Genomic DNA, 14,657 nt, shown 5'->3' on the forward strand with positions numbered 1-14,657 from the left:
GGGGAGGTGTCCCCTGAGACAGCAATAACAAGGTTCCTGTAGCTCCAGGCAGGTATAGCAAAGGGTTGGGAAGGCTTGTCTATCGCAGGGGAGAAGGTGAGTGAAAGCCCCCAAGAGACGGCGGCTTCCCCATAACACAAGAGGACCAACCTGGAAGGAGCCCTCAGTGGCCTGGGGGAGGGGTGTCACCTCAGTGCTTCCCTGAGCACTGGGGGAGGGGTTTTCCCTGTGCTGTGTTCTCAGGAGATGAAGCTGCTGTAACCCCAAGGGTGGGCACAGGACGGGGATGTGACTTGGAGTAAACACAGCCATGGACAAGTGCTCTATCACAGCTACCCCTGGGTGTCACCTGCCTGAGGTGACACTGATAAGGCAAGGGGACCTGGGGCTCTGCGGGGAAGGCAGTCTCAGATGCTCTGTCTCCATGAGACTGGATAGAAACCATCTCCCTTTCATCCTCATCCGCAGGAAACTCCCAGATCTGGTCGGCAAGGGCCCAGGCTAATGCCTCTAACTCAGGTTCAGTAAGCTGATGAACGAGGCATCAGGTGACTCCAGGAGCGATGGGTCACCTTTCGCTTCTTACAAAATGGGAATCAAGTCACAGAATGTCAGTGCTGGATGGAACCTCAGAGAGTCACACAGATGGTGCTTTGTGAGCAGGACAGCCTGCTCAGAGAGGGCAGGTACGGCTGCGCAGCGCTGCAGCTGCTGCCCTGGACCTACACTCGCAGGACAGCTCTCTGCTGAAATGACTCCCAGTAGACCCTCATTTTCAAAGACCTCTGGCTAGATTGGGGGCAGGGGGCTGCACTGAAACCAGGATTGTCCCCTGGATTTTGAAATCTTAAGAGCATAACCCTCTTGTATTAAAATTTCACTGATTCGTTTCAGTTTATGTGGTTTACAGAAACCTCCTTTCTCCTGAAAAAAACAACAGAAATTCTGGCTGTGTCACATTCCTGGGAGGTGTAGGACACAAGAAGTGTTCTGCTTCTGTCTTGAAAAGCCCATGGGGAACCAGAGAGATCCCAAGCCTAGTGTTTCCTGGGGAGCAAGACCGATGCTGGAAAAAATATCAAAGGAAGACGCAATTGATGAAGTGGAGAGTGAGTGTAGCTGAGAGACTTACGTGCAAGTTTGGGCTTTGTCATTGGGCTGCTGTGTGACTTTGGGCAGACACCATCCTATTGTGGGCCTTTAACACATGGACTTTGAAGGCAAGAAGACAGGACGCTGTCTAAGTGCTTTTCAAGCTTTGGTACAAACTGTGACCCTGGGTTTTTCTACTGCTGTCCCTAATCACCATTACAGCCTGCACACAAATCCTGGGAAGGGGTGGGTGTGGGTGTTGGTATTTTTCTTCTGTTTGGGCTCAGATTTACTGTGACTTGTCTACCTTCTTGTGGATGTGACAGCTGATGAGGGGCTGTGTGCAGATCGGACCACTGACTGACACTGGGTGAATGACAATAATCCCCAGATTGCTCTGGGTTGACGTAGCTGCTAGAGGATGATGTTAACTCTGCTGTTTACAGAAATAAATCCAGTGTGAGTCGAGGCTTTTTGGTGTTTATAACCAGATGGTATTTCCTGCCTTGATCAGCCTCAGAGCTTTGGTTCCCATGGCAACCCTGAAGTTCCACCTACTGCAACTTCCTCGGTCTCTAGGCTTCTTCCCCTTCCACTATTGCATCAGGGGAAGAAAGGCACTAACTAGCATGTGCACAGCACTTTAAAGTTTGCTCCACACTCCAGCGTTTTTATTACTTCATTTACTCCTCACCACTGCCTTGCCAGATAACATTTGTTGTTTCTCCATTCTACAGATGAGGAAACAGAGGCCTCAGAGATGAGGCAGTCTGCTCTCTCAGCCTCAATGGTGACAGCAGGCCCCAAGCTGAGATGTGAGGACTCTGGATCTCATCTGGGGTCCACTCTACCAGGATGAGCATGAATACCCTATCCTGCAGTACTGCCCTGCAGCACCGTGAGTGACTCCTAAGCAGTCAATGTCATATACAAATTGGCTCTAGATCAAGCACAGCATCTTCAGGCAAATCTTCCCTGTGCCTCACGCTCCTCGTCTGTAAAATGCATAGTAAAGATGGTACCTCTGGACGGATGAGAGAATGACCTACGTATGCCTATAAACCCACCAGAAGAGCGAGTCTGAAGGAGGACATGAGCCTCAAGTTCCACCGTATCATGCGGTGCTGAGTGGGCTGTTCTGCTTGGGTAGCGCTTTTCCTCCACGAAACAGGTAGTTACGATCGAGTACACATCCCCTCTCACACTACAGTGCAGGTACACATCCTTGGGAGATTTCGTGGGGTCTGCATTTCTTGTGAGTGACTTGGGGACACCAAGGCTGCCGGTCCATGGACTATACTCTGAGCAGCAAGCTTGCAGCTAAGAAAGCACTGTGCAAATGGTATCAGTGATTCACTGCGCAGCGATCACACCTGCATCAGCAGAAAGCTCGGGAAGCTGGGAGGGCTGGCGGGGAGGGTGAGCAGGTCTTGTCTGGGGTATGAGGGTGGGGAGGGAACACTATGTCTGATCTTGGGGATCCCAATGGACATAAAAACATCAGCGTATTACATTACGTATTGCATGACAAAATGTACTCATTGAAAATGATCCATGCAATTCTTTTAAAATAATTATTTTTTAAAAAAGTCATTGTGACCCAGGAATGCTAAATGACCTAAGTTCATGACAGAAAGGTCAAAGTAGAGCTATTCTGTGGCTCTAAGAAACAGAATGTCTTGTCCTCCCTCCGTTCCCTTTTTTTTTTCTTCTTTTCTTTTTTTCTGGAGGCTAAGGATTAAATCCAGGGACTCATGGCTGGTACGCAAGCATTCCACCAGTGAGCTAAATCCTCCGTTTGTTTTTGTTGTTGTTTTTTCTTTTGAAACAATCTTGCTAAATTGTGCAGGTTGGCCTTGAATTTGTGATCTTTCTGCCTCAGCCTCCCCAGTAGCTGGCATTATAGGCATGCGCCACCAAGCCCAGCTCATTTTCTTTGCCCTGTGTTTTTCTTTATATGATTGTGGTTTCTAAACTGAATTATGTGCATTAAGTTAATTGCTATCCAATTAACAAGGATTTTTCCATTCGTTCTTGCAATAAATCTGGCCAGCGCATCTCTGGCCCTTGTCAAAGGTCCCTCACCCAGCTCCTCTGACTGCCATCAGCTCCAACAGAGGTCAACATGGTGGGGCTGAGTCGGCACCACAGCTGGTGGCAAGTTCATAAGGTCTGACCCTTGGGACAGTGAGAGAAAAGTGCCTATGAGCTCTGGCTGCAGGAGACGGCACGTGGTCTGTGCTGAGCATTTGGACTGTGAGTCCTTACATCAGCCTCTTGAGCCAGGACTGCTCGATTTCAGGGCAACACAGCAAAGCAAGGCATTTGCTTCTGGTGCTCGTGATGGCGGTTAGTGTTCTGGGCGGTCACCCACTACCTGAGAAAGGCTGCAGCCCACCCTCCTGTGCTGGCTCTGGGTTTTGCAAACTCCCTGGGAGGAGATCTTCTGCCTCAGCTGCTTGTTCTCATCCCATGCCCAGCACTGTGGAATTAGTGGCCGATCCTCTCATGAAGGCACCTACTGCCTCCACTCTGAGGTCCCTTGCACAGCTCGCCCCCACCCCATGCACAGGCAGGTGGCAGGTTCCAGGCGGGTGAGAGGCCAGAGGTGGTAATTAGTCTGCAGCTTGTCATCTGGGACCGGTCTGGAGAGGGCCTCCTGCGGCAGCAGCAAAGTGGAGCTGGGAGTTGGGAGACTGACAGAGGCAGGGTTCAGGGCACAGAATGGGGCAGGGGGAGCTGCACCTGCTCCTTCTGAGGCTTTCTTGAGTGAACAGGTGAGGCGCGGGTGTCCATGTCAACTGCAGGCTGTTGCAAACACTCATCTGCCAGGAGTGATTTCCATTGTGATGAAAGCGGAGACAATTACTCTGCTGAAAGAGCCCTAGCCAAGTGAAGCGGAGCCTCAAGACACGTTAAAAAAAAGGGAGATCCAGAGAAGTGGCAGGAGCCACAGCATCTACATGACCAGGGAATTAGAAAAAGTAGTGGCCTCAGAAGGGGCCTGCCCTCCACCCCAAGCCCAGGACTGGCAGCTCCACTTCACTCTGGCTCGCTCGTGAAGCATTCTCTGCGGACACTGGCTTGAGACCTCAGTCTGTCTAGAGCCTTGGACAAAAGGGGTTACACGTGTGTGGGGAGAGAGGAAGACTACACCTGTGACAGCGAACCTTTAAGAGCTTTCAATGATACGAAAAGCCCACTGTGGCACACATGTCACAGGTTCGCCACCACTGCACCAATGAAAGGACGGGAGAATGGGGTAGAGGTGAACAAGATTGACCTCAGAGGCAGGGAAGGCCACCTACCAGGAGCCCTTGGCGTCCTTCTCTGGTATATTAATAGAAATCTTACTATTCTAGCCTCTGAGAAGCCTTCCATTCAGAAGCATTAAGTTCTTTCACTCTCTTGTACAACCATTATCTAATTCTAGACTTCCCATCACCTCCAAGGAGAACTCCCTACCTTTGAAGTATTCTCCCAACTCCTAGCGCCCCAAAACCACTGATCTGCTTTCTACCTCTGTGGACTCACCTATTCTGGATATTTTTTATCAACAGTCATAAAATATGTAGACTCTTCTGTTTTCTTTCGCTTAGCATAATGTTCTCAAGGTTCATTCAGGCCACAGCTTTCATTCATTCACTGACAGTCATCTTGAGTTACCTCCACTTTGGCCTGTTGTGAATTGTGCTATATGAACACAGCCCAAGTTCTCGATACAATACCTATTTTCAGTTTCTCCGGGAATGCATTGGGTGAAACTGCTGGGTTATGGGGCTATTCTACTTCACTGAGGAACCACTCCCTCTTCCTTTTACAGTAACAGGGCTGGATGGGATCTCGGGACCTAGTAGTTTTTCTCACTTTTGGAGAAAGCTACTATCACTGCACCTTGCTCTCCCAAGGTAGGAGGGGCTTTGTCCCAATTTTAATGCACGTATTTCTGAAGTGAAAGCACAAGGCTTTGTCAGAATCAAGGCCAACGCTGAAAAATGAATGAGCCCGCTGTCAGGTATACAAACTGCTCCCTCTACCTGGCACTGCCACGTGGGAGCCAATTCCATGGACCACACCCCATCTTCAACCTGAATCCCCTCTTCAGCTGCCCTGGCGTAGGCTTGGCCAGCCTCTGGGCCTACCAGGATGCAGCCCTCCCAGGTAGCTCTGGTCCCTGAAGTGCTCTTCTTGGGGAGCTGCCCTGCCCCTTGGGGCCCACAGCCTCACTCCTCTTCCTAGACACAACTGTCCGCTTCCCTAACCTCTCTGGGTCTGAGCATTTCAGTAGGAGGTACTGGGACCATGGATGAGGCCAACTCTCAAAAGAAAGCGAAGCTCTAAGCTATGTATAATATTTTATATGCCCTGCCCCCATTGTAAACCAGCGACAGGGCCTAAATAACAAGGTGTCATTTGTATATTTTGTTGTTGGCTGGGTTACTTTCTTTGACAGGCAACAAAATATCACAAAGACAATGTGGACCTTGGGGTGAGATTTGCATTCAAACCAAGCATCTGTTAGCTGTCTGCGACCTTGGTAAAGCTGGTTACTGTCAGTGTGCCACAGTCACCCGACTGACAAGAAGGAAACTTTAAGTCTTACAGGGTCATTGTGAAGATGAGACAAGGTGACTCACAGAAGCTAAGTGAGAAGAAGAAAAATTCACTATTATTTAATATATGCAGATTGGCAAACAAAAATAAAAAGAATCCAGTCCTTGTATGGGAAAAACAACATTGTGATAATAAAAAGCATCTGACATGAGGAAGATGGAAACTGCTCCGTAGGTCTGAAAAATGATGTCTCACCTTGGACCAGTGGCCCCACTGAGGGCTTGCGGCAAGGCTAATGCCTACCCCGACCACCAGGTTTTCCTGACAAAGATGGCTGTACCTGTGTCTCTCAGTCACAGGCAAAAGGTTCCTACAGGAAATAGGAACCTAGGAGGGATCCTATAATAAGAGTTGGCTCTCCACTGGCAGAGGAATGGGGGATTCTGAGTGGCAGCAAATTGTGGTTTTGGCCATAAGAGGCCCCAGAGGGGTGGGAATGCTAGAGACAAGTGACAGGGCTTTGATCTCTCACCATCATGGTTCTTCCTGTTTCACCCCCAAGATTTAGTGAACTGCTGTCCATCTGGCCTTGATTTCTCAGTTGAAGAACTGACACTAAGGTAAGGTAGAGTTCAAGTCTACTCTTAGGAGGAGCAGAGCCCCCTAAACCAGCAGAGAACCTAGCAAGCCCTAAAGAATACACGTGAGGAATGCACGTGAAGCTCCTAAGGGAAAGACTCCCGCCCCTGCCATGAGGACAGTCATCCTCCCCAGCCAGTCCTGCAGAATTTGGCATCAACTTTATTAGGGTAAACTCTTTCCACAATGAACAGGATCCCCTGATGAGCTTGCTTGAAATGGACAAGGACAGCCACAGAGGTGCTTCATTTCACCACTTTGTCACCTTCCTCTGGGCTGCAGGAAGGATCCCAGGCATGGCACGTGGCACATGGCACATAGACACAGCTCAGGGAGGTATCTGCAGCCATGTAGCCTTGGGTCCGGCTTATAAAGTGTCTTCGGGCAACTCCAAGGCAGAAGCAAATGAGAGGGTTCCACTCTGCCTGCTTGGTCAGCCTCCATGATTTGATCAGACAGCCTTTTTTCTTTTTGTCCACCTTGGTGTGAATCCCAGTGACACAAACACTCAAAGTCAGAAACAGCTGAGGACAGGAACCCATGGGCCAACCCTGGCTTCCTTGAGGCCCAGATTCTGGTAGTGTCATCTAAGCTGCTGCTACCTCTTGCCGGGGGCCTCTTCTTCCGGCCTCACCCAACCAGCCATGGCTACAGGGCAGGTGAGATAGAAGGACAGAGGGAGAGAGAGAGGAAGGGACTGATTTAAAATGTGCAACCATCTTTCAAAGTCCTGACATATGCACAGCTCTATTGTGAAATGGGATCTCCCGCCCTCATCTAATCCACAGTGTCTTGGGGAGAGCTACCTTCTGGTAACCAAAAGGTAAACTGAACCTGGAGGAGACAAGGAAACATGCTCCATGTTATGCAGTGAGAAGAAGCTGAGCCAAAACCCAGTGCTAGGTCTGACTCTACCTCCTCCAGTGTTCTTTCCAGGGGGAACACTTATTCTATGTATTTCAAAGAAAATGACTAAAAACCAGGAAAACAGGTAGTAACTTAGCCCTTCCCTTTCCTGATGATATATAATGCATGTAAATTACAAGCTGCCTTTGCAATGCTGTTCAACTTGGGGTGACCCTTCTCCCCATCTGTGGCTGTGTCCAGACTTACCCTTCAGGACTAGCTCCAGCTCCTTACTCCAAGCCTGCCTGAGACACCAATACGTGTCCCTGTGCCATGCCCTCACTTGCACAAAGTCACTATAGGACATGTTACACAGCACTCACTGTCATGTACTTGTCTCCTCTAGGAGACTGTGGTCTCCAGAGCACCAAGATAACCCATCTGTAGATCCAGAGCACAAGCCTAGGCTGGCACAGGGTGGATGCTCAGTGCCTATTCCATGAATGAAAAAAATGAAAAAGGAAGCATTCTTCCTGCAAAGCCAGCTGGCTTCCACCCAACCTTCTGGCATAGAGGCAAGGAGGCAGGAGCCTTGCTCTCACAAAAAGGGGCCTGGACACCCAGCAGATACTGCATAGATGCTGGGCAACAATGTCCTTCAACCTGCAGAGTTGCCTAGGACTGGGAACCCTCCTAGTCAGAGGATTCCTTCACCTCTGTATTCCACTACTAAGCGGGCCACTTTTGAGGACAATTTCTGGGGAAAGTAGAGGTGGTTCCTGAGGTCCCTGCCCCATGGCTGCCACTAATGCAGACAAGGCCACATTTCTCCAGCAATGTCAAAGGGACCCCAGTCTTGCAAGAGCACCTTGGAGAAGACACAAGTGGAAAATGCCACACACCAGTGAAGAGGGCTGGGCTGAAGGGACTGAGATGCCTCCCAGCAAAGGTCCTGTCTTGTGACTTGGCTTTAATTCAGTATCTACCTGACTCTGGAACCTTACCCCATGTTCACATACATACCCCTCATTTTTCTTTATTAAAAAATTGTAACATCCCATGGAATTAGTGCTCTAAAAGAGTACACTGTGAGATGCCTGTGAAGGTCACTGAACAAGGGAGGCACTTCTTGTGGAGAGGGAGAGCCTCCTGGAGGGAGGCTGGGAACAGGTAGGGTGAGAAGGGTCCCTAGAAAGGTGGTGACTAAGGCCCTAAAGGATGCCAGGGACCCTTCACCAAGCAGCACAGAAACTGCTGGGAGAAAAAGCCCTGAAATCACTCCTATCTGCACAAGGGACACAATCAGCCCTGCTCTGTCCAGGGTCCTCAGATGGGATCGTGGAGGTGTGCATGCATGGAGCACTGACCCTGGCACAGCTCCCTGTTTCCTAGGTGTTTAGTCAAACTTCTCTCTCTCTCTCTGCCAACTACGGGGAAAACAGGATGACAGCAAAAATCAGGAACGAAGCTTCAAAGCACATTGCAGTGGGGGCCATGTACTTCTGTGTAAACTCCAGGCCCGTGGGCAACCCCTGGGGACATCAGTAAATTGAAACAGCCAGAAACACTAGGGTGTCCAGCTCCAAAAGTCTCTGGGATGAAGGAAATGGCCAGGTCTGGTTCTAACACTAGTCAAGCTCCTGAAGGACTGCGTAACTGATGGGCAGCTTGCTTACCCCTACTTTCCCCATGTACAAGATGATGTGAAACAATGCCACCTCCAGGGTGGCCACAAGGATAATGAAAAATGTGGTAAAGCTTGGGCATACAATAGGTGCTTCATGAGCATGTCCCCTTGAAGACGGGGAACCTTCATTCAGATGCCTGTCCAATTGAAATGTTTTGTCTTCAGCCACATGGAGCATGGGCTTCTGCAGGTGGGAAATGGAGAGGAAGGGGAAGAAAGACAGCCACTAGCCTGGCAGGCAAAGAGGAATCCATGAGGCTCTGGGCAATGTGGTAATGATTGCTTCTGAAAGCCAGCATGGAGGGTTGTGCCACTGACTGATTGATGGATGGATGGATTGACTGCAGAGTGAGCAGAAACAAGATGGCTATGAGGGATTGGCTTTGACAGCGAGGAGAGACAGATGAGAGGTGGGAGGCACAGCTCATGGCAATAATTAGAATTCTAAGGCCACCATACTCTGGTTGCTTCTTGTGGACGAAGTGCTGCCTGTACTCAGGCTCCAAGTTCCAGTTAAGAGAGGCTGAGACTTCCCTGCCATATCACTGGGCAGGAACGGGGCTGGATCTGAGTCCTGACCCTAAACCCAGAGCACGGGCTCTTCCACTTGCTCTGCTGCCCTTGAGGTTGGGGCCACATGCACAGTCTTCTGCCTGCCCAGATCTTCCAGGGTGGGGAAGCTCTGGCTCATCTGTGTACTCCTGGCAGCAAGTGTATAATAGATTTTAAAATCTGGGGCTTGTCTAATATAGTATGACACAGAAGAAAGACACACAGGTCAATCCACTTTTGAGGAACATGGAATGAATGGAGCATAGAAGAAATTCCAGATTCTCTAGCTTTCTTTGCTTAGAAAATCTGAGCACTGAAGTCCTTTCACAAAGTGATACATTGGTCTCCTGCTCCCATATGCATGGCAGAAAGCCCTGTATGACCCAGCTGAGCAGCAGGGAGCCCTGTAGTACTGTCTTTGCCTGACCCTGCATCTTGTAGGTAGAGAAACTGAAGTCCAGAAAGAAGGGTTCCACACAGTGAGCCCTCTTTTCTCTCCAATGTGAATGCTGCCTTTGTAATAAAAAATGTAGACACATATCCCAAACGCCTGCTGCATACTGTATGCAACAGGTACAGTGAAGTCCAAAGCAGTAATACATAAAGCATGAGGGGGTTTCCATGGCTAGGAGGACAAATTCTGTGTAAGGGTGTTGAGAAAAGCTTCCTCTGGGAGGTGGCTTGAGCCATGAGGGACAAGTTAGAGCTTTTACGGTGAGATGTGTCAGGGAGGGATATCCTTCCATCGGATTGCTCCCCAAGTTTAGAGCACTGCTGGAAAACATATGGGTAGAAACTACATTTTCCAGCCTCCTTTGCAATCAGGTAGAGCCACGTGACTACCAGTAGCCAGTGGAATATGAGCAGGAAGGAAAAGTGTGACCTAAGGGCAAGGCAGTTAAGAAGAGGCTGTGCTGGCTGTCTCCACCATCCTTTCACCTTTCTTTTGGGGATGGCAGGGCACAAGAGCAACAGAGACAAGTCCCTGAGTCACTGTGTGCAACCACGTGCCCATCAGAAGCATGTGACTAGCACTTGTTAGGACAGAACTGGTCTCCACATGTGGGTGTCTGGTACCACAACCTTACCAACTGATGTTCCAGGGACTGGAGGGAGGGGGATCCAGGCACAGTGGGGAACAGACACGGCATATTTGGGGGGAGCAGAGGGTTGGTCACCAGCTATGGGAAGGGGCAGCTGGGCCCAGAAAACTCACACTGGTGACCACCCAAGGAGGATCACATACAGGGACTATTGCCGGGGGCCCTGGTGTTGCTGGCGCTGCTCTCAAAGGACGAGTGGAAATTGTGAATGGTTTCCTGTAAAATTTGTCTCTCACGTCCCTGTGGAAGAAAATGAAAACAGACATAAAAAGTCTTGTTAAACTTTTTTAAACCATGAACTGGTTCAATTGAATTCAAGCATTTAATGCTCAGCTCACTTGAAAAACCCATGGGTGTCATGGTGGAATAAATTAGGATTGAAAGAGTTTCAAGTTTAATAACAATGGACTAAGTTAGAAGTACCCCCAGTACCTATAGTGCTGGTTTGGGACCCTGGTTGCAGGGGTCCAAAACCACTGGATAAGGCAGGCAAGGCCCAAGGGCAGGTTCAACCTGCCTACTTCTGTGCATCTTTCCAGCTCTGATTTCCAAAAAACTTAATGGGAGCACACAAAACTGCACCCAACCCCCACGTTTTGAGATAGGAAAAAAGGTGGATGCTGATTCTTCTTCGGGCTTGCAGAAGCCTTTACTGAATGCCTGGATGAGAAGCAGCAATACAGCAAGGTTAAGAACAGACTGGAATCAAACAGCCTAGGTTCAAATCCTGCCATTTACTAGCTGGGTGGCCTTCAACAAAATTCTTAATCTCTCGGGGCCTTGGTTTCCTCATCTATACAATGGGTTAATAACAGCACCTCAGATGGTTGCTGCTGGCATGGTACCCTGTGGAGTGGCAGGAGGCAGACAGATCCTGACCTCAGAGGGCAGCAGTGTGGATTAAGCATTTACTTTCTAAGTTAACTAAATGTAGTCAAAACAAAAGCAAATTAAAAATGTATAGCCTTTTGCAGATTTTTCTAAATATAAAAGATCCCCACTGATTGAGCCCAGACCTCAAACTTTCTTTCATTTCATGGACTTCCCACTCCTGACCCCTATGTAGTGACTTGGTGTACAGATGGGGTCCCCTAGACCCCTGAGAGGACAGTAGGAGCCTCCCTTTATGTCAGTTCTTACAAGTAATCTTAAATAAGCTGCAAAAATGCCTTCAGAATGCCATAGACATAAATCCTAAGACTTCAGGGGAAACACAGAGCACTGGGTATGAGGCAGAAGAACCTAAAGTCCTACTCCCACCAGTGTGCCCCTATTCCGCGGAGTTTGTGTGTCTGTGCAATGGCAAAATGTAGCCTGCCAGGGCTGACTTGAAGTTCAAGCTGAGATGATGAACAGGGTAGCCCTGTACAGGCTCAATGGCCTAGAGGAAGGATGACAGTGATTTTATTATTAAATGGCACCTTTGTTTTAACTGCTTGAGAAATGAGGTTGGGGGAGACAGAGTTCCAGTACTTGCTGCCTCCTCACCTTATGAGGGAGCTGGAGATGATTAAAGCCATAGTCACTCCCTGCATCACAACTGACTGAAGAAGATAATGATAAATGCCCTTCCGAAGTCCCTGAGTTTCAAAGGACTGGACTGCAAATTCTTAAAAGCAAAAACAAAAACAAAAAAAAAATGGCCATTAATGTAGAAAAATAAAGTTTGACCTATCAAGTATTATTAAAAATGAAAATACAAACCAGGCACATGGGGCCAGGGATTTAGCTCAGGGGCACCTCGCCTGCCTGGCAAGTGCAAGGTCCTGCGTTTGATTCCCAGTACAACAAACAAACAAACAAACAATGGCCAATTCTTTTAGCCTGTCAGACTAATAATGATTAAAAACCCAATAGGAAGACTAAAAGTTCGAGCCCAGTCTGGGAAACTTAGCAATTGAGCTCAGCCCGTCTCTCAAATACACAAACAAAAACAAATAGGCTGGAGATGTAGCTCATTGCAAAGGCCCTGGGTTCAATCTCCAGTACCACAAAAACAAAAACCCCAACTGATAGCACTCAATACTGGCAGGAGCACAGAATGAAATGCTCATTTCCACAGCAGCAGGTGCTCACTGGCTCTTTCAGGAAGAATTTCAGAAAGGATTTCTCAAGAAATTTAGGAAGGCACCCATATAACTTGAGCCTGGCTCTTTGACTAAGTGATTTCTATTTCAGACATCTGTTCTGAGGGGATAATTAGAAACCCTAACACATGTAACACACAGAGTCCACTACGGCACTGTTTTCGCAAAGTTTGTGCATCTAGACATCTAATAAGGAGGTGACTTTGAAAAAATATTTTAATACCATCTTTGCAAATTTATTATATTAAAAACACTTCTTAAGTGACATGGGTAGTTGCACATGTTTCATGTTAAACAAAAAAAGCAGATGTAAAATTATAGATCCAAATTTATCTCAGCTGCTGGGGGGAAAAAAGAAACATTTGTCATAAGACACTGCAGAGTAACCACCCCAAAGTAAACAGCACTGGCTGTGTAGTGGTTAGGCTGTGATTTCTTAAAAGAAATTCTTCTGGGCCAGGGATTTAGCTCAACGGTTCAGTAGCCTGCCTCGCAAGTGCAAGGACCTGAGTTCAATCCCCACTACCTAAAAAAAAAAACAAACAAACAAACAAAAAAAACGAAATTCTTCCTACCATTTTGGTTCTGTGCAAATTTAGCAAAATGAGGGTTAGGGATTTAGCTCAGTGGTGCACCGTGCCTGCCTCACAAGTACAAGGTCCTGAGTTCTATCCTTGGTAATTTAGCAAAATGATAAGTACAAAAAAAGAAGGAAACAAAAGAAACAAGGCTTAGGACCAACTAAGGGTGAGGGTCAGACCACTGTTTCTGTTAACCTTCTCCAATACATTTCTCATCTGACATTAACAGACTAATAAAGTTGTACACATTATAACTCAGATGCCTAGGTGGGTTCACCTAGTGATTCGTGGCTTAAAAACATTAGTGCTTGGGCCAGGGATTTAGCTCAGTGGTTCGGGTGCCTGTCTCAAGCAAAGGTCCTGAGTTCGATCCCCGTTACAAAAACAAACAAACAAAAAAACATTAGTGTTTTCCTGTTATTATGCCTTGAGCTGGGGTGCAGCTCAGCAGAAGTATGTGTAAGGCCCTGGGTTCAATCCCCAGCACCACAAAAAACAACAACAAATACTATTATACACTCATGCCTGACATCATTTGCTGGTACTGTGTATTACTAGGACCCAGGTTTTTTGTTAATGCTCACTACAATTTTTTAGGCTACAATGCTCAAGTGCTTTTTTGATTGTGTAAGAAATGCACTTTCTATCACATCCCTGTTTCATGTAAATATATTAACTGAAATAAGTTTTACCCTTCCTATGTGCACAGCAGGTTGACAGTTTCTATTCTATTTCATTTTTAAAAATTCTGCTCATAACTGACTGAATCGATTCTACAACCCTCTAGCACGCTGTGGACCACTGCTAGAGAAGACACTGATGAGTGAGAAAAGCTGGGCCCCTCTCTCACACAGGTCCTGGTCTGGGTTCCTGATTGTGTTCAGGTCATCTGAGCCACAATGGTGCTCTCTTGGCTGAGCTTTGGTAGCAAAAGAAAAGACCTAAGCTGGGCATGATGGCACTCTGCTGGGCTGAGGCAGGAGAATCAGTCTGGGCAACTCCATTAGTTAGCCAGACCCTGTCTTAAAAAGGGGATGGCGGTTGGGGATGTAGCTCAGTAAGAAGGCCCTGGATTCAATCCCCAGTACAGAAAGGAAGAAAAGAAAGAATTTTTTTGGTAGCAGGGATGGATTTAATGCTGCATGAAAGACAATTTTTCCAGACTAGGGGTGGGTTTGGGATGATTCAAGTGCATTACATTTACTGTGCATTTATTTCTAGTATTGCTACATCCTCCACTTCACTTCTACTATTATTACACTAGATTCTCATAAGGTGCTCCAACCTAGATCCTTCACTGAGGTGGCCACAGCAGGGTTCTCACGCGGGAATCCAATGCCACAACCAGTGTGACAGGAGGTGGTGCTAGGGTGGTAATATGAGCCTTGCAGTGCAGCTGTAAATACAGGAAGCTTCACTCCCTCAGCCACTGCTCACTCCTGCCCTGGGGCCTGGTTCTGATTAGCCACAAACAGGTAATGGCTTAAGAGTACACAGCAGAAGATTAATTTTTAAA

At 47.8% G+C, this 14,657-nt stretch overlaps 1 protein-coding gene across 4 annotated transcripts in view; it reads right to left on the minus strand.

The window, feature by feature from the left end:
• Window positions 1-5,749: 5,749 nt before the first annotated feature.
• Anks6 (ankyrin repeat and sterile alpha motif domain containing 6) overlaps window positions 5,750-14,657 on the minus strand; it is a 51,495-nt gene continuing 42,587 nt past the window's right edge. For 3 of the 4 annotated variants that reach the window (XM_033759012.1, XM_010614384.3, XM_010614382.3), the window contains one exon: window positions 5,750-10,713. In XM_033759012.1, the coding sequence (XP_033614903.1) occupies window positions 10,609-10,713 (105 nt within the window). In that variant the 3' untranslated portion in view covers window positions 5,750-10,608. The remainder of the gene's footprint in view (window positions 10,714-14,657) is intronic. The other variant, XM_010614383.3, reaches the window with a different exon arrangement.

Source organism: Fukomys damarensis, unplaced genomic scaffold, assembly GCF_012274545.1.
Source record: "Fukomys damarensis isolate Sample0158 unplaced genomic scaffold, DMR_v1.0_HiC HiC_scaffold_36, whole genome shotgun sequence".
Taxonomy (NCBI): Eukaryota; Metazoa; Chordata; class Mammalia; order Rodentia; family Bathyergidae; genus Fukomys; species Fukomys damarensis.